This window comes from Castor canadensis, chromosome 1 (genome assembly GCF_047511655.1).
Source record: "Castor canadensis chromosome 1, mCasCan1.hap1v2, whole genome shotgun sequence".
Lineage (NCBI taxonomy): Eukaryota > Metazoa > Chordata > Mammalia > Rodentia > Castoridae > Castor > Castor canadensis.
In genome coordinates, this window is record NC_133386.1 from 132,489,707 (window position 1) to 132,510,248 (window position 20,542).

Below are 20,542 nucleotides of genomic sequence, written 5' to 3' on the forward strand. Positions count from 1 at the left end.
TGAACACAGAGGGCCAGCTGCACCAGGCATCCAGGGGAGGCCTCCAACCCAGGGGCTTTCTCAGGAGTGCCTTCCTGGGGACAAGAGGAAGGCAAGGGGTCAGGACCCCAGGTTGTGCAGTCCTGTAGATAGCAGACAAAGGCCTGGAAGGAAGAAGGAGCACAAGTACAAGAAGTTCAGTCAGGCTGGAGCACTGCAAATCCAGCTGAGAGAGGAAGGCACGGAGGACTAGAAGACCATGCAGTGCTGGCCTCTACTTTGAAGGCCAGGAAGAGAGCCAGAGGTTGTCTCCACTCCTCCACCAACCTCAGATGGGGAAGAGAGTTAGCCATTCACCTGGCCACAACATACTGATACACTCTTTTCTGGAAAAACTAATGATATCCTTTGAGGGTTCTGCTTTGAAAATTAGATGTCCTTCAACAAGGCCCCATGGGAAATTAGGCCCAAGGGGAGGCCAAAGCACTGAAGATCCAACCCCCGGCCATTATGAGTTGGTCATCAGGCTTAAGTCCTCTGGGTCCACAGTGTGGACCAGGCATCCTGAGTCTCCACAGGTCTCTTCCTCTCCTCTCTAGGTCTCTGTTCCCCCTTGGCACTAAATTAGGGGGGATGTGGTAAAGCAAAGTTTGAGATTCTGCCAACTTGGGCCTTCTGTGATCTGCTAGAATCCACTAATGAATTTTTATCCACGAAAGAAAGTGCTAAAGGGAACATAAACCCCTTCTTGGGCTACTCCAGAGGTGTGGCTGTTCACATATTTGGTCTTCAAGAGGTAAGGTAGAGTCAAGGGCATGAGGCCAAGATAGTAGGCCTCACAGGATACCATATTCCCAATACCCTGGAGCTACAACTAGGACCATGATATGACAGCTGAGGAGCCCAATGGCCCATCTTCTTCACCTGTACCTTCTGACCTAGCACATTCAAGAATACTGAAGTGGTGTGAGGGGTTACTATGGTAACACCATCAGCCTTAGTGTGTATCACCAAGGAGCCCTCAAAATAGGCCCCTGTGACAATCCATGATGAGCGTGGGGAGACAGGTTTCTCTGAGGTGCTTACCTGTTGGCCCAAGCAGGATGTGAGTGCCATTTTCAAAGGCAATGCTGGGGATGAGAATGGGGAAAAGGCTGACCCAGAGCAGTCAGGGCAGGACTGGCATCACACATCTCCAGCAGAGCGGGAAGGAACCCCAGGGGCAATCCACACAGCACCCTTCACTGCTCATCAAGAAGGAGCTGAGGGTGTTGCTTAAGGCTACGTGGGAAGCAGGTATCAAGTGAGGCTCCTGGACGCAGCTTGGAACTGCTCACTGCTCTCTCTTTAACAAGAAGGGGAGCTTGTGCTTCTTCCTACTCTGGGATTGGCCCCAGGGGCTCACAGGTTCAGCACCATAACGAGGAAGACTCTGTAGCCATGCTTCTGCCCATTTTACACAGGAGGGACTGAGAGTCAGAAGGGGTGGTGGCTTGCTGAGGCTGTAGGGTACCTCGGTGGCAAAGTAGGGGCTACATACACCCTATACCTGACTTTTAGCCCCAAGTTCCCAAACTGGCCAACAGTAGCTCCATTTAAGGTGTACCCAGGAGTGGTAGAAGCCAAAAAACTCTAACTACCCCAGGCAGATGCCAGTGAGCCCCCCACAGGCTCTTTCTCCCTTACCTCTGCCTCTCAGTGTACCAGGACTGCAACCCAGGCTGGTCACTTGAGGCCTGCAGTACCTCTATTTATGAATGTTCTTCTATGCCTTGCTAATGTTTAGGCATCTTTCAAGATTCAGAATAAGTGTCACTCTTCCAAGAAGTTCTTCCCTGACCTCAGGGTGATTTGGTTCCCTCACTCTCCTGACTTCTAGTTACCTCTTCTTCCTTCTCTGTCATTGCCTTGGCTCACTCTGCATGTCACTGTGTGTACCTTCCCTTGGTCTCTTATCCTCAAAGGATGGGATCCTGGCTGACACATAGGAGGCACTCACTCAATGCACTGAGGGCCCACAAGTCCCCACTTTAGTGAAGCCATCCTGGATGCTCCAGAGCCAAGTCTGCCATGCTCCACAGGGTTGGAGCCTGCTGCACATCTCACAGGGCATGCAATGACGCATTCAAACAAGTGTCCTAAGTTAGTTTACCACTTTCCATTCATCTTAGCTCAAATCCCTACATCCCGAGAGTCTAAGATTTCTGACTCTATTTTAGAGATGAGGGAGTGAGATCTCCAGAGAGGCAGTGAGTCACCCAACTATGTCCCAGAGAAATGGCAGATCTAGAATTCTGGCTCTTAGACTTCTAAGCCCTGAAAGCCAGAAGGGGGACTGTGATGAGCCTGGCTCCATTTGCCAGGTGCTGAACCCATGTCCAGCTCCTCCACAGACTATGGGGCTCTCCAGAGTAAGGATCAGCTGCAGCCCCAGGACCCAACACAGGCAGGCAGAGAGGAGGCTTGGGGAAGGCTCGAGGAATCACCTAGAAGCTAAGAAAAAGGCTTCCTGCCAAAAGGACCAATGAAGTCCATTAATGATTCAGTCATTCAACCCACTACCTGCCAGATGCTAGGGACACAGGCTGAGAAAGACAGACAAGGTCCCTGTTCCCAAGGGTTGACTTGTTGGGGGAAAACTACCTAAACAGATAAACACACGGGATAACTTAGGTAATGATAAGAGTTTGAATTTGTCCAAGATGTGGTGACTAGTGGGTGGCTCTCCAGGTGGTGTGGCCAGAGAAGGCCTCTGAGAATGTCTGGAATGTTCAGAAGGTAGTCACAAAAGATTCAGACAGGAGGGCAGTGCACACAACAGCCCTAAGATAGGACTGAATTGAGGCAATGGTAGAGGGTCAGGAAGACCACTGGTGTGTCTGGAGCACAGCAGATGGGCTGCTGGACAGGAGGTTGTGAGGCTACAGGAGCAGCTCATATGGCCTCAGAGGCCCCAAAGAGAAATTTGGAAGGTTTGAAGTATGGGAGAGGAGGCACCTGGCAGGTCACCTGGCAGCTGCAGCTCTAGGGGATGCTGATGCTTCTATCTACCAGGGCAAGTTTGGGGAGCTTCCTCAAAAACATTGGGAAGGAAAGCAACCTTCACTCATTCAGCAAACTGCAGAGCACTCACAATGGGCAGTATACAGCCCTTTCTGTCCCATGCCCCCACCCACTTCCCAAAAGGAGACTAGTCATGGACTGGGAGACAGATCTGGGTTTCAGACTCACTTTTTTAGCTCTAGATGAGTCCGTTCTCTCCAGGGGTCTCAGTGCTCCCATCTTTACCATCAGGGTTGAGCTAGATCTGCACCATCAGACACCTATGTTTTTATGACTCAAGTACTTAATGCTGAATTTAGGAGCGGGAGGGTGGGGGTGTGGCAGATTTCCACACTGGTCACTGAGTCACCTGCCTGCCAACAAAATATTACTCTTGGCCTTCCTTTCCCAGCCCAGGTGAGCCCTTGCTACCACAGGTAACCCAAAAAGTGGTCTCTGTGAAGTTGGGAAAGTGATGCAGGGGACAAGTAAAGCTACACAGAATTGAGGGAGGGGGCACACGAGAGTGAGGTTCTCATTCTATGATTTGGGGCTGCATTAGAAGACTGCTAACTTTCAGTTCTAGTTACCCCCAACAATCTGGCCACTTCGTTTTATCCCCTCCCAAGACCTGCTTGCATACCCCCAGGGAGGCAGGGGACTCCATCATCCTCCCCCCACCCCCTGGCCTATGTAGTCATCAACAGCTGAGAGAAATGATTCCTGTCTTGCATCCAAACCTGCCCTTGTTCCTGGGCTTGTTCTTTGGAGCCACATAGACTACATCAGCTCAGAACTCAGAACTTTACTGCCACCAGTTTGTGCTGGGTCCTATGCTGAACCCTAAGGATATAGGCAAGCATCCAAGGCCTCTGACTGGAGGCCCTTGACCCCTGGTTCAGGGCAAAGGCAGGGATGCATACACAGGTAACTGCAGCCTCCATGCCCAGCTGGGGACAGTACCACAGAGAAGAGAAAATACCAACACAAACTTCCCCAACACCCACCCACCTACCCGTGCTCCTACAAAGAAACCAGACACCAAGGAATCTACGCAATCCTTACCCATCACTGGACTTCCCTTCATAGAATCCATGGTCTCTCCTTCAATACTGCCACGGACAGGGTGTTCACCACCTCATAACAGTGGGAACGTATCTGCAAAGGCAAACTAGGCCACTGGGGAGTGTCTTCAAGGACCAAGGATGTAGAAAGTAGTTCTAATGGGATGTCAAGATAACACAAAATTTGCTTCAGCACCCTGCCCCACCCCACCTAGTCTTTCAACAAAGCAGATCCCAGAGCTAAACAGACTGGTTTGCATTTCTTATTAGCCCTTGCTACATTCCACGATGTAAATCCTTGTACCTAGTTTTCCAAACTCATATTTTCAAGATCTGTTAACAACATGGGGACATTCTTTTGATATAGTAAATGACTCGGTCCAAACCATCTGCTGGTGTATAAATTCTCCTGAGTAACAAACTCTAGGTCAAAAACATGAGAGCAGGGGTCACTGGCTCCTGGAAGACACAGCTCACAGCCTGTGGACAACAGAGCCCAAGAAAGGGATCTCCAGAAAGAACCGCCACAGATGGTGTCTCTGTTACATTACCAGGAGACAAAAACGTTGTAAAAACATGAACATGGGCAAGTCCTTTCCTTCCTCAGTTAAGGACATCAGAGGATAGAGTGAACAGGAAAGTATTCTAAGTGAGAGAAGTGGCTGTCAGAGGCTATAGGCTGGTGTGTGGGACCACTCAGGCATCCTGGATGGCAACAGAAAGTCAGTACCTCTTCAAAGGCAATGAGCAGCACCCAAACAAAGAAGGGTAGATAAGACAGTGATAATCAATAAGGAACAACGGGAATGCCAGGACAGTTAAACTGTGAGATTGACAGCTCCAGCATGGGTTATCTTGTGGCCACAAGCATATTAGAAATGATTTCCATTAACAGCAAGAAGTACTCATGATGTGACATTAAGGAGAAAACAGGTTCAGAACTATAGCTACAGCATATCCTCAACTTTATCTGTATAAACTGTATAAGGAAAACTATAAACATAGTAAAATGCTAATAGGAAGCTGCTATCTTTGGATAGACGATTTACCAGCAATTTCTTATTTTTTCCATAATTAGCATGTTTCATTTTTACAATGAAGGTAAGGGGAAACAGGTGGTTATTAGTTACTAAAGAAAAATCTCAAATTTGGAGAGGTTCAGCAAGTAGACTAAAGACTTGTAAGAGGGAGAACGTTTTCATGTAAGACAGACTCACAGACTACAACAACTGTCATGACTTCCCAGGGTCTCCTGGGTTTGTATTTAATCCCCCTGCCAAGGCATCTGCTAAAGAAACCTTGGGCAGCGAACTTCTTCCTGCCTCAGTTTCTCCAACTGTAGATAAGGAGTGTGGGGGGTGGAAGGGAGGTTTTTCCTTGTATGGGAAAAGCTGTGGTGTATGATTTCAACACTGCCCGATTCACCGAGGGCCTCAGTTCCACCTTGGGGGACACCCAGCCACCGTGCCTTCTAAGTATGCCAGGCTCAGAGTTGCAGCTGAGTGGGCTCCACAGCCTGGGTTGGCAGATGGGTGTGGGGCAGAGGTCAGAGCGGGCACACCTGCCCCAGCCAGGCATGTTCCCCAACCAGTGACTGCATCAGGAATTACAAAACCCTTGCCACCCGGCCCCATCCAGTCTCTCACTGCCAAAAGTTGTTCCACCTAGTGAGGGAAAAGGGGAGGAAAATGCCAGGGGTCAGGAAAAATGCTGGGGGCTGGGAAGGAGTTAGATGTCTCTAATAATTGAGAACGTTGGGTGGTGTTATCCTTATCAGCTGGGGGACGGGAAGTGATGTAACAGATGTTACAAAAATCGATGAGTGCCAGAATGGAGAATGAACCCAGACTTGACTTGGATACCAGCTCGCCTGGATTACAGTAGGTAACAGGACTAGGTAACAAAGATTCTTCCCTGATCCCAGATCCAGGTGGTGGGAGATGGAAACGAGTTTCCCCAGAAGGAAAGGCAGAGTCAGGCATTGTAGTCCATGCCTATAATTTTAGAGCCCAGGAGGCTGAGGCGGGAGGACCACGAGTTCAAGGCTAGCCTGGGCTATCAAGACGCTGCTGCCTCAAAATAATAATAAGGAATTGGGACTTTGACCTGCAGTAGCCAGCCCTCCAGCACTGTCATGCATTTGCATATTCCCAGGATGAAAAGCCCAGGTCTGACACTCACCCCATCTCCCAGACCTCTGAGGTGATAATGCAGATCCTCCATTTGAGCTCTCGCTCCGGGTAGCCGCGGCCCGACGCTCACCTCGCAGGACCCCTGAGTAGGCGGCTATAAGGGTCTTCATGCTGAAACCGGTGCAGGCCACCGCCCTGCGGGAAGCCGCCTCACACCGCGCCTCTGGCCCATGCCCTGGCCGACGGGGCCAGGGCTTCGCGCAGAGCACGGGAGCCCCGGGACGGCGCCCAAGCTCAAGTGGCCACAGCACCGGAGCTGGGACCTACAATCCTCAGCAGAACAGCCAGCGAAACACTGCCGCGGAGCTGCTGCTGAGAAAGAGCACTTTATAACCTCACAACGGGGCGGGCCTCGACGCGAGCTGGGCGGGGCAGGCCGTTCCACCCCCGCGGCCCGTACCATATCCTCGCGGGGGCGGAGCTCCCGGGTTTGGGTTCAATGCGGGCTCAAGTCAGTGCCTGGGCTTGTTCTGAACAAGACGGATGGGATATAGGAGTAAATACGATATGGGGAGCCCCTTCCCAAAGGCGCGAGGCTGCTTATTCCAGCTGCTTCTTCAGTCCTCCCCTCGGACTCCCCCACGAACATTGGTACGGCCCGGCAGCTAGAACGTGGGCCGGGAAACTGAGCACGTGCAGCACTAGCAGGGGGCGTAAGGGTGCCTGTGTTCTTTTTCTTTGGCAGTGTCTTCCTCTGGCAGCAGCTGCGAAGGCCGTTCTTCTGGTCAGTGGTGTTGGGATTAGTTGGATTAGGGCTGACTTTCTAAACCACCCCAAATTATCAGGAAGCGTCACAAAGCATTTGAATGCTGCTGGGTTTGGAGGACCCAGCTCCATAGGCTCAGACCCTGTCCTTGGGAAGCTGATGTTGGTGAGCTGGCGGCAGACTGGACAGTGCCAACAATGCTAGGACAAGAGAGAAACCAGGCGGATATGGATCCACAGAAGAGAGAGGACCCTGCCTCCGTGTGGGGATGGGTGCATTTCCCAGACAGTTGGTGCAGAGAGGTTTGGGATCCTATCTGAAGTCCAGTTCTGACCTTCCTTTCTTGAACCTCAGTTTTCATGTCCATAAAGTAAGAATAGTAATTGTTAGTTTTGTGGGGTACTTTGACAACTACGGAGGTGAGGTATGAAAGTGCATACCTAATGCCTGGCACATAGGGTTTGAAATTATTTCCATGTGTAGCTTTGCAAGTGAAAGGTATGAGGGCAAGGGAGAAGGAAAGGCAGTAAGTTTTAAAAGTCAGCATATTTGGGGCTAGGTCAGGATTTGGAGTGTCGGGCGCCCAGGCAACTGTGGAAAATGAAGCTGAAGTGAAAGAAGCTGGAGTTTGGTTTCAGAAAGACTCTTGGGTGCCACCCTTAGACATTGGGGTGGGAGTGGGTTTTAGGAAGAGCTTTAAGTAGGGAAATGGCAGTGGTCAGATTCAAGAATCCTCTAGCCATAGCATGGGAAATGGAGAGGAGGGTCTTCTGAACAGGAGGGCAGTGGGAAAAACTGGGAAGGAGATGGTTGAAAGAGGATAAGCCTCACATGATAAAAGCGAGAGCACAAAAGGGAGGGGTGAGGATAGGTAAGACACCTAAAAAATTAGCTAGCATTTGTTGCCCTCAACGCAGAGAAACAAAAGCAGATACCTTAAAAGCAACTGAGGCCAATAGGAAAAGGGGAACAGGTACTAGAGAAAAGGTTAGTTCAAGAAGAATTAACCTAGAAGGTAACACCCACGCACAGGAAATCAATGTGAGTCAATGCCCTGTATAGCTATCCTTATCTCAACCAGCAAAAACCCTTGTTCCTTCCTATTATTGCTTATACTCTCTCTACAACAAAATTAGAAATAAGGGCAAAATAGTTTCTGCTGGGTATTGGAGGAGTGGGTGAGGGAGGGGGCGGAGTGGGTGGTAAGGGAGGGGGTGGGGGCAGGGGGGAGAAGTGACCCAAGCCTTGTATGCACATATGAATAATAAAAGAAAAAGGAAAAAAAAAAGAGGATGAGCCTCAAGCTAGGGCAGTGGTCAAGGGATTGGAGGGAAAGCCTAGTCTAGAGAAAAGCATAGGAGGGCTGGGGTGCTGCTTGGTGCATGTGCAAGGCTCTGGGTTTCACCCCAAGCTCTGCCCGCTGTCCCCCATCCTCCCCCCAAAAAAACAGCACAGAAGGAGTAAGACCTAATCGAATCTGGTAGAGTGATTTACTGGTTGTGAGGGCAGGCAACAAGCATGTTTGTGAAAAGACATTCCTTGGATGTAGCTTGAGCAGGCTGGCTGTGGGTCATGGCATGAAAGGAGACTAAGTCTCTGCTTTTGAGGTCTCTACCATCTTTATGCGGGGGAGGAGAGAATGGCAGGAGTCACAGTCACAGGGCAGCATGTGACATGTCACTGGTGAGACATAGAAACAATTCCATTTGTTCAACTCCTTCAAGGCCACAGGTGCAAATCTCATTGAGAAAATGTTACTGAACCCTGAGGACTGAGTTAGTCAAGGGTAAAAGGAAAAACCAAGGCAGAGGGACCTGCATGTGGTGAGAACCTGAGGCTGGAAAGAGCTTGGTGCCTTTTAGGAAACTGACAAGGCATACCATGTCAGTGGAGACCACATGGGACTGGGGTGTGCAAAGGCTTGAGGTAGGAACAGATACAGCATATTTTTGGGCAAAGAATAGTATAGCCAGGTGAATGCTGAAAGCACCATGAGTTCTTGGAGGCAGGACTCCACTTGGCCTGAAATCCCCTAGGTCATTGTGTGGCTTGTGCCTATCCTAAAAGGGTCTCCTCTAGAGGAGGCCTTGGCCCACCCACTTGCCTCTATTATGATCAGAGGGGCAGCACTCAAGCTGGGAGGCAGGAGACTTGGTGGCCTCTCTACCACTAACTTGCCAAGTGTCCTTGGCCAAGTCACTCTGCCTGTCTTGTCTAGACTTCAGTTTCTGCATCGTGAAATGGAGGTGACAGTTCCTATCTTGCTGACTTCACTTGAGTACTTGAGGATCAGGTGAAGTCATAACATGTAAAGAGTGTTACCACTCTGCAATGAAAAGTAAAATATGATGATCTTTTTTTTTAGGCAGAACTGGGGTTTGAATTCAGGGCCTACTCCTTAACCACTCCACCATCCGTCTTTTGTGATGGGTTTTTTTCTGAGATAGGGTCTTGTGAACTATTTTCCCGAGGCTGACTTCAAACCTCGATCTTCCTGATCTCTGCCTTCTTAGTAACTAGGATTATAGGGCTCCCGGCCAAGATATCATTATCTTAATGATATGGCAAGGTTTCGGATAAACGAGGCCCATTTGAAACATGCAGATCTCAAGTTCATCTACTTCAGCACATTTTTCTGTACACCTTCTCTGGGCCAGATGCTGATTAGGACACAGAGAATCAGACCTAGTATATGGCTTCAACCAAGAGACGATATCCTAGTCAGCCCTTCCTTCCTGTGTTCTCACTGTCTTATCTGCAGTGTCTGCCTCTCTACTGGGCCAGGAGCTACCTAAGGGCAGGAGCCTCATCACTCTATGCCGCAATGTGGGTCTAGCTTGGCAGAGAAATATAGTTCACAGTGAACTAGCCTGTGAATGAGGATAGTAGTCAGGGAAGAGAGGAAATGGTAAATTGGAAGGTCAAGAGAAGACCACATTGCTGCTGGAGCCCAAAGGATGAGGCTGATTCAGGTGAAGAGGAAGGGAACGTGTTCAGACAGGTTACAGAAAGGGCAAAAGGTTGGAGGTAGGAACTCCAGTTGTGGCTGGAAGAAGAATGTAGTTAGGGGGAGGGGAGATGAAGTTGGAGAGGCTGACAGCAGGGACCAGATCTGAAGGGCCTTGTAGTCCTACTAGGAAGCTTGGGCTTCATTCTGTGCAGGATGGACCAAGTGAAGGTGTGAACAGCAGAGGCACCTAGATAGATCAGTGAGATAGAAAGGTAAGCTGAGCTGGTAGTGTGGAGGTGGAGGCTTGGAGAACTGAGCTGTAATATCTGGTCCCCAGGTTGGGAACATCCACCAAAGGACACAGAAGGAGTCCAAGAGATAGGGGTACAGTCACTTGCTTCTGTGTCACTTTATAGAGCTTCAGTCTCTGGCCTCCTGACTTCCAGAATGCTCTCCCCTTGCCTCCAGATTCTATATCCATGGCTGTTCTTAAGTACAGTGTCCAGACTGGGTTTGGATGGAAAACCAGATCCAGAGACACTTCTTGGAAGCTTTCTGTCGTCTCTCTGCATGAGGGACTCACATAGGCACTGACTTCTGTTCCCTTCACATATCCCAACGTCCCTAGGTTCCTGTAATCACCTGCCCTGTTCTTCACATGGGTAAACAGGACAGCTGTGAGATGTTTTCTGGGACCTAGGTCACTTCTCCATCACCTCCCAACTCAGCCCACATGTACTTTGTCCAAACCAGAGATAGGTCAAGTTATACCTCCAAGAAGGGTTTAATACGGTTGAGCTTTACCAAGGGTGACACATTCTGGTACTCCCTGCAGTCACCAGTGTTCGGCTGCCAATAGGAATTATGTGTGTGACTTTGTAGTTCCTAAAGAGTTTCACACGTGCGGACAGACACACTGCAGTGATGGAAACCTTAGCCCCTCTGTTGCCCAGAGGGTAAGTGGCTGGTCCACAAGGCAGAGAGGATACCTGTCCTACAGTCATAGGGAGAAAGAAACAAACATTTATCAAGCACCCCGCTCTGGGGTAGGCCCTGGGTTATGTGGGCTTATCCAGTCCTCACAACCACCCTGCAAGGGTTATTATCACTCCCCTGCTTTGCGAATGAGGTACAGAAAGGTGCAGGGTTTTGTCCAGGACCACACAGTGAGTAAGCACAAGCTGAGAATCCCTAATCAGAAATCCGATATCTGTAGCACTTCTAGTCCCAACCCTTTCACACCCCAGCCTCCCTCAGCCTGAAGCGCACTGCCTTCCCTTCCCCACAGGGCTGCAGGAAAGGACCACCTCTAACACAGAACAACTGAACAAAAGTGCTCCCCATCCATTGCCTCCTTTACACTTCCCCCACTGCTTTGTGAGATCATTCCCATTTTCCAGAAAATCAAAGAGCTTGCTGGGATGTCAGTGATGGGCTGAGGCTTAAGCCAATCTCATGCCCACATCTAAGGCCTATTGGAGTTAAACTCTTGTCAGTGCTCACTTGGCTTGAAGAGGAGGAGGGCAGCCTGGCCAGACCCTCTGGCTCAGAACTCACCCACCTCTGTCTCTGGGCAGAAATCTGCCAGCTGACACAGCTTTGTGGCATGGCTACACCCATCCTGGGCCTCCTTTCGTCCCATTTCCAAGCTCCTTACTGTCCTTCCACATGCCACGTGGTCACCAGGGATGACTAAATGGCATATAGTCTTAAGTGCTAGAATGCAGAATGGACTTTATCCTCAGGTCAATGGGGAGCCATGGAGGTTTTTGCCAGGGGTGGTGTATGGTCCCTTTTATGCTTTAGAAAGATCACTGCTAGGCAAAATCCTTTTAACTCTCACCCCTATGGCATCCTTCCTGTCTACCTCTGTCTTATTCTCCCTGTAGGAAGCAGCCCACTCAAAATGGATAATTTGAGGAAAGTTTAATACAAAGACTATTTGCCATGATACAGACAGGGTGAAGGGAAAGCTCCAGGCTCTCCCTGAGGCTAATGACATTGTAAGATTTGTAGCCAGAAGGACCAAGGGGTGGAAGCTCTTAGAGTGGGGGCCTGTGAGCACAGACAACCCATAGTGTCCTGACAGGGGGCTCTCTCCCCTTTCTCCCTCTCTTCATCGCTCCCCCCAGGCTAGGCCAGGGCTTCCTGCCTTTGATATAGCCTGAGCATCTGGTGAGAGTACAGGGTGGAGAAAGGTAGGGGATAGGTCTGGGGAAAAGTGAGAGGTATTCAGCTCATGGCCCTAGGAGGACTCTGTCCCAACTCTGTGCCCCATCAGACCTCTTTGAAAGCTTCTCTGCTTTTAAAGCACTTGTGTCTCCTGAAGTTTACACACTTGTCTGCTGAGGCTGCTGAGGGCAAAGGTGGAATATGAGTATTTTTTGTGTCCCAGGGACCAATACTGGGCCTGGAGTATGCACAGGAGGGCCCTGGTGATAGCGTGGAAAAGGAAAAGGAAGGAGGTAGGAGGGATGAAGAAGACAGATGGTGGTGGTGATGATGAACTGATATAGCTGGAAATAATGAAATGGTAGCAGGGCAGAGGAGGAGAAGGAGGGATGCTGAGGCCTGGGATCTCTAGGACTCAGTGACATAGATGTAGGGCAGGGGGAAGGAAGGGAATGATTGAAGGTGACTCTAGGTTTCAATCCATATAGCCCAAGAGCACTCCAACTTTAAGTCCAGGCCTTAGTGGGGTCCAGTAATGGCCAGTGTAGTGGGTATCTCATATAGCAGGTCTGGCTGACAACAGAGGAACAGAGCAGGGCTGAGACCCTTGGGAGCCAGCCATCAGACCAGCCTGGGCCCCATTTTAGAATGTTCTGTCGCAATATGTACAGAAAACTCCCCTTGCATCATTCTGTCTGCAAGTTTCTTTCACAACTCTCCCAAGGCCTTTTCCCTACAGGGGTGGGGAGGCTGGGGGGACATTCCATTGCAGAGAGCTCCCAAGACATTCATTTTTCATTTCTCTTTCCCATCTGACCCACCTTTCCTAAGAACCTCTAGTCCTGTGCTGTCCCTGCTCTCCAGAAGCCTAGATTATGGGGGAGAGCTAGACACACAGAAAGCTTTTTACTATTGAACAATACTTGCCTCAGCTTTTTTGTTTTGTTTTTCAGAGATAGGGTCTTGCTATTTATAAAGCCCAGGCTGTCCTCAAACTCATTAATCTCCTGCCTCAGACTCCTTAATGCTGGGATTACAGGTGTGCACCATGACACCCAGCTGCCCAGCACTATACCAATAAAACCCTTTCTTCAAGTGCAGCACTGTTCAGAAGCCCAAGAGGTGACGTAGATGACAAGGAATGGCTCTGGCACAGCAAGGGTAGCCCCAGGGTTCCATACCAACAACCTCTCACTTATCTAGCCCACCCACTCTGGTCTTTAAGGTTCTGGGGAACACAGTGTGAAAACTCCCATAGTCCAGGTAGTAAGTGCTGTGCCAGGGACACATGAAAGACAAACAGGCCTGTGCTACTACCAGGATGTAGGCAGGGCGTAGGGAGAACTCCAGGCTTTTCCTGAGGCTAGTGACATTGGGAGACTGATGGCCAGAAGGACCAAGGGGAGGAGCCCCCATGGAGTGGGGGCTGGGTACAGAGGTCTACGTGATGAGAGCAGGGGTCATAAACAACCCATGGTGTCCTGGCATGGCTGCTGTCTCCCTTTCCTTCCTCCCTCTAAGGCTAACACCAGGGCTTTCTGCTGCCTAGAGGGTAAGGCAATCCCTGGGACCTGGTCAGACCCAAAGTACCATGTAAGGGCTCGGGAGAGGTTGGTCATATCATCTTTATAATTATAGGTATGTCTAGTCAAGACCCTTGTCCTAATCCATATGCACACAGACCTTGAGGGGATCCCCAGTCTGAAAAGGCTCTCACCTTGCCATATGTTGTTTATTGTGTTTGTGCCTCAGTTTCCTTAGGCCCCACTCACATAGGAGTAAGTACAGTCCCTCCCTTTTGGGGATGTCAGAAGGACTAAAAGAATGGACACACAGAGCCCAGCATAGGGCCTGGTGTACAGTTTTTGACGAGTGTCGCCAGCAGAAGGATTGCAGTTGGAATAAGACTTGGCAAAGCCAGGTGCCAGTGGCTCACGCCTGTAATCCTGGCTACTCAGGAGGCAGAGATCAGGAGGATCGAGGTTCCAAGCCAGCATGGGCAAACAGTTCCCAAGACCCTGTCTTGAAAAAACCATCAAAAAAAAAAAGGGCTGGTGGAGTGGCTCAAGATATAGGTCCTGAGTTCAAACCCCAGTACCACACACACACATAAAAAGACTTGGCAGGACAGATTTGCCTGCAGCTCAGGCAACTTGTCCAAAGGACTTTGATCAAACATAAGGGGGAAGGGAAGGATAAAATGCCCAGGAAAACAGTGGAACCGAAGGAGACCAGAAGTGACAGAAACAGGCCTGTGAACATGGGAGAGGAACTCAACTCATGAAGGAAAACTCAATGAGAGTGGGAGTCCTGGAAGGAGCAGAGGCGGCCATTGTGGTCTCAGTCAGAGGAACTAAAATTGATGAACTCAACAGATTCTTCCCCAGCAAAGCTCCCTGTGGCAGGGCCCAGGCTGCCCAGTGCAGATACAGAGAGGAGCAGGGCTCAACCAGCTTACAGGAACTTGCAATACAGGGAAACACCTCTGGGTGCACATGACTGGAACACAGGAGGAAGTGTGAGATGCCAGTTAAGTGCAGTAGGGGTCCTGGGGAGTCAACACTTTGTAGAGGAGGGACACTTGAACTGGCTCTATCTATGTATATGAACCACTATGCAGTACCATGGGGATTCCCAACCTTAAGGGTTCAGTAGCATCACCCGTTAAAAATCACCTTTTAAAACACAGTTGGCTGGGTGCAGCACCAGAGTTTCTGATTCAGTGGGCCAGGGATGGGGCCCACCATTTGCATTTGGTTTTTGTTTTGTTTTTTGGATTGAACCCAGGGCTTTGAGAATTCTAGGCAAGCACTCTACCACTTGAGCTATACCACCAGCCCCTCCCCTATTTTTATATTTTGATTTTGAGATAGGGTATTAATAATTTTGCCCAGGCTACTCTCAAACTCAAGATCCTCCTGCCTCTGCCTCCCAAGTAATTGGAATTACAGCTGTGTGTACCAGCACATCTAGCCACAGTTGCATCTCTAACAAGTTCCCAGGAGATTCTGCAGTTGCTGGTTTGCCACCATGTTTTGAGAGCCACCCCTGAACTGCTCTACAGTGAGAAGACTACAGAGAAGCGGAGGTGTGCTCACTGTATTAAATTGCTTGAATGGGCTGGAGGTATAGCTCCAGGATACACCTTGTGTGCAGTGTGCTCATGGGCCTGGGTTCCATCCCAGCACCACAAAATAAAGAAATTGCTCCAGTGGTATCCCAGCAAAACTAATCTCTGGAGAAGGAGTGGAACACTGAAGAGGGTCAGCGCCATCTTGATTTTTCTAAAAGGAGAAAAGGGGGTTTGTGAATGATAGCAGGTACTAAACTCCAGAATGGGCTATCTGCCTGTTGCTATTCTAGGTACTTTATGTGGGTTATATGGGTGGATTTATTTAAGCCTTACAACAGCCCTATGGAGTAGGCACTATAATTAGTCCCATTTTTCGATAAAAAATATGAGAAGGAAAGAGGCTAAAAAGTTTGAATAGGGTCACACAGCTAGAGGTCATAGAGCCAGGGTTTAAACCAAGCCTGCATGTTTTATAATGGCTATGAAGTCCTGGCTAGATTCTAAGGTTGTTGGTATAAACTGCCCCCTATGAAGGATGATCTGTGGCACACGAGAGAGAGGCACTGGTTGTCAGGAGCTGGCATGGAATCACCAAGGAGGAGTGATACCGATGCAACAGCTTCCTAAGATTCCCAAACAGGTTTAGATCCAGGCCCTTAGGTCCCAGCAGAGCGTCGAGCAGGGCAGCTGGCCACCAGATCTGCATGGGCCCTGCCAGGGAGGAATGGCTGCCTCAGGTAGGAGTTACTGTTAGAATGAGGCTTCCTGGCCACGCCAGGCCTTGTGGGTTTTTTTTTTTTTTTAAACCAGTGACATGTACAAGGATGTTGACTCAGAGCATGCAGGAGATGCAAATAAAGGTAGGAAAGCAAATATTTTGGATGAGATAACCCAGATGAGAAGGGCCCGAAAGCCTGCTGAAGAGTGTTAAATCTGCAGGATGACGTTGAAGGGAAAGAAGTATAACGCTGAGCTTTGGCCGAGTGTCTCTTAGCCTCTTTCTTTGGAAACCTTGGCTTCTCCCAGGCTGTTGGATATGATGAATCATGCAATTACATAGGGCTGGGATTTCTTACTAGGCTCCTCCTCTGAGGAAATTGCATGTACTCACAGGCACATACAGAAACACACACACAGACACTTCATCCCCCAACGGCCAGGAAACAGTCTCTCCATTGCCACTGCCAAGGCCATGCCACCTTGAATAGACAGCTATGCTATCCTTGTCATTGATCCTCTGTCTCCAGGCCTCAGAGGGTCTTGGGAACACACAAGCTTGGACAATGCCCAAGCTCCTTGACTTAGCATTTAAGGTCTCATGTAATCCAGCCCCCCTCCACTCTTCTGTCACCCCTCTATGATATGAATCCAACTCTCTGGTCACATTAAGCCACTTACCTTGCCCCTGAATGTGCTCTTGAACATCTGGGTCTCTTGAACCCAGGTATTAACAGGTAGTAACAGGTATTAACTCTAGTGTTTGTTATCTGTCTGTCACTATTCTAGGTACTATACATGGGTGGAATTGTGTATCACAACAACCTTATGGAGTAGGGACCGTAATTAGACTTATTTTTCAGATAAAAAATGAGGCAGAGAGCTGGTGTGGCTCAAGTATGCCTAGCAAGTACAAGGCTCTGAGTTCAAACTCCAGTACCACACCACCAAAAAAAAAAAAAAGATTATATTCACAATGCACAATGTTATTTTCACTTGGGAGGTAGAGGTCTGAAGGATAAAGGGTTAAGGCCAGCCTGGGCAAAAAGACCACTTCTTAACTAATAAAAAGCTGGGTGTTTTGACACACCCTGTAATCCTATCTATAGGAAGTATAAATAGAATCTCCATCCAGGCCAGCCTAGGCATAAAAGCCAGACCCTATTCAAAAAATTACAAAAGTAAAAAGTGCTGGGGACATAATTCAAGAGGCAGAGCTCCTGCCTGGCAAGCACAAGGCCTTGAGTTTAAACCCCAGAGTAGCCAGAAAAGAGAGAGAGGGGCAGTTTTCCTGAATGTTCTTCTTTTCCATACCCTCCCACCTGTCCTATGTCCATGTAGCTTCCTCCCAGAAGCTTTCTTTACAACCTATCTTTCCCCTCCTTTTTGTATTCTACTTTAATGCTAACATCTGGGCTGGGAATTTGGGGTTATATAGTTCAGAGTCTCTCCTGTCTGGAAGTTCACAGTGTGAAGAAGCACTCATTTTAGAGAGGCCAATGTTTTTGTGGCAATTTGTCCACATTCCTCCCCCTCTCACCTGACTACACGCAGGGATAAAACTGATTTCTTTTTATCCTGTTTTGATGGAACTAAGGTTTGAACTTAGGACCACTTAAGCCATGCCTCTAGCCCTAAGGCTGCATTCTGAGATCCCAATGCCCACTACAAGATCTGGCACATGGAGGACATCAGCAAACATTTGTTGAATTCTTTAAGGGTAAGGAATGGATCTTATTTATCTCATTGTACCTATGCAGTCATGTGTACTCTAACATGTGGATGAGATCCAATATTAAGCGTCATGGTACCTAGAGCAACTGAGACCGTTCACTCATCCATGTATCCATTTGCTTACTCTTTCAGCTTATTTATCATGCCCACGTTCTTTGCTAAGACCTGTGTAGGTACTGGGGAGAAAACAGATCCAGTTTCTGCCTTCCTGGAGATTCTGAAGTGCAAGGTCAAATTGAGGGGAGGGAGTACAGTCTGCACTCAAGTTTTCAGAGAAGGGGTCCTTTAGAGAAAAGTGATCAGAATTTAGATTTGACCTTGTACTTAACACTATACATGCATCTTACTACTTGACCTCCACAACAACCTTGAACAGATGAGTTCACATTGACTTAAGCACAAGGCATGTATAGGTATGATACCAAGGCAAAAATCCCACTGAACAATGAACAGATACCTAAACAATGATGGACAAGAATGAAAACAGGACCTGCTAAAGGGAGGACACTAATGGGAGGGGTCAGTAAAAGAAGGAAGTAAAGACGGTGAATATGGCTGATGTACTTTCTATTCCAAAAATGAATATAGAATTTTTAAACTTGTTGAAATCACCATAAGAAGAGGATCAAGGTAGAAATGAAAAAAAATGGAGGGAATGAACCAATTTGGGATACAATACATATACATGTGGAAATGTCAAAATAAAACTCTGTGTAGATATATAAACAAAATATCTTTTCTCAAAAAACAGAGGATAGGAAGGTAAAAACAAGTCCTATTTGGAGGTTAGTACCAGTTGGAGGAGGGAGGATATAAGGAACAGGTGTAGGAGGGTGAATATGGTGCAAACATTAGATACTCGTGTATGTAAATGGAAAAAAGAGACCTGTTGAAACTATTCTAAGAGAGGAGAAGGATAAAAGAGAATGACATTGGGTGAATTTAACTGAAGTATACTGTAAGCACTTTTGTAAATGTCACACTGTACCTGCAGTACAACAATAATGTGATGATAATAATAATAATAATAATAAAAACAGAGGTGAAGAAACTGAGGCTTAGAAAGATGTTAGCTAGTTTGGGGAAAAGCTGGGTCTTGAATCCTGGTTGATCTGATGCCAGAGCCTGGCTTGTTGCCATTCAGCTGGACCTGACTAGGAAGGGGTTAGAGAGTACAGGGAGGGACAAAAGGAGGGATTTGGGGACTTTTACAACACTGCCATTGGGCAATCCCCAGAATTAAGTCCACAGCTGTCACTTCTTGTGTACCTGGTATTAAGAAATAGATTCAGACCTAAGATAAACTCAGGGGAATTTGAACCCAGTCAGCTAGGCCAGCATGTCCTCTGCGGGAACAACCCCACCCCACTAGGGACCAGAGGCTTGTTTTCCAGAGCAGTTTGGACATGCTGTAGCCCACACTTCCCTTCTTGTCTGGCCCCAAACTTACTATTATACAATGTGGAAGAAATGGCCTGACCACTCATGAAGGCCCTCCATGAGGACATTTAATCGAAACTATCAAATATATAAGAATACTCACTAGTTATTCTTTTGATATTGGTAGGAGCTATAGTGCGATCTCTTCTTCATCCTTGATACTGGCAACTTGCATCTTTTCTCTTTTTTTCTTGACCAGTATAATTAGTGGTTTGTCAATTTTATTTCTTCAACAAAACATTTTTGGCTTCAATAATTTTCTCTACTTCCTTGTTTTCAGTTCCATTCACTTGAGCTTTTATCTTTCTTTCTTCTGCTTGCCTTGGCTACAATTTGCTTTTATTTTTCAACATAGAGCATAGTCTTTCTTATTTTCTAATATAAACACTTAATGCTATAAATTTTCCTTTGAAAACTGCTCTAGCTGCCTTCCATAAATTTCTCTATGTTGTATCTTAATTTTCATTCAATTTCAAGTATTTTGAAGTTTCATTTGTAATTTCTTCTTTGGCTATTGTTTATATTTGGAACTATATGATGTAGCATGTTGTTTCTAAATGTTTGGGAATGATCAGCTGTATTTATGTTATTGTTTAATTCCATTTTGGTTATAAAACTTCACATAGCCTCAACTTCTTAAAACGTGTTGAGGATTATTTCATGGACAGAATTTTGGTGATATGTCTGTCTTAGAAAAAATTTTTTTGCCAATCTTTAATATGCACTTGAAACTATGTTTATCTGCTGTTGTGCACCATGTTCTATCAATGCCAGTGACATCAAGTTGTTTTGGTATTACTTTTCTGACCTCCTTTAGCCTTCTGATTTTTGTTTACTTGCTCTATCAATTGCTGAACAAAAAGAAAATTTGAAGTCTCTGACTATAATTATGATTTTGTGGATATTTTTTTCTTTCAATTCTGTCAGTTTTTGTTTCATATATTTTGGAGATTGATTTTTAGGCTCTGTTTAGGATTATTATGATGAATTGGCTTTTAATCATTATATAATATCCCTTTTTATTCCTAGTAATATTGTTCTGAGACCTACTTTGTCTGATATTAACATAACTGCCTTAATTTTTCTTTTGGTCAAGTATTTAATTATGTTTGTGTGGTATAACTTTTTCTTTTTACTTTTAACCTGTCTAAAGTGAAGTTCTTGTAGACAGCATATAGTTGGGTTTTTAAAAATAAATCCAATCTGCTGATCTCCACCTTTTGCTGTTAATATAATTATCACTATGGATGAATCTAAATCTACCACCTTGCTAATTATTTCCTGATTTTTATCTGGCTTTTATCTTTCCTGTTTTCATGCCTTCTTTTGGTTAATTTATTGTTTTATTATTATTCCATTTTATTGGGTTATTGGTTATGCCACTTTTAAAATTTTTTAATAGTTGATCTACAGTTTACACTATTCACCTGAAATTTATTAGTCTGCCCTTGAATAATAATGTACTATTTCATG

General features: G+C 47.1%; 1 protein-coding gene across 3 annotated transcripts in view; it reads right to left on the bottom strand.

Moving 5' to 3' along the window:
- Dgat2 (diacylglycerol O-acyltransferase 2) overlaps positions 1-6,599 on the bottom strand; it is a 30,305-nt gene extending 23,706 nt beyond the window's left edge. Inside the window, exon 1 of one of the 3 annotated variants that reach the window (XM_020155443.2) lies at positions 6,267-6,597. In XM_020155443.2, coding sequence (XP_020011032.1) covers positions 6,267-6,387 — 121 coding nt within the window. In that variant the 5' untranslated portion in view covers positions 6,388-6,597. Of the gene's footprint in view, positions 1-4,086; positions 4,133-6,266 lie in introns of those variants that run through there. The other 2 variants (XM_074082679.1, XM_074082683.1) reach the window with 2 other exon arrangements.
- Positions 6,600-20,542: the final 13,943 nt, after the last annotated feature.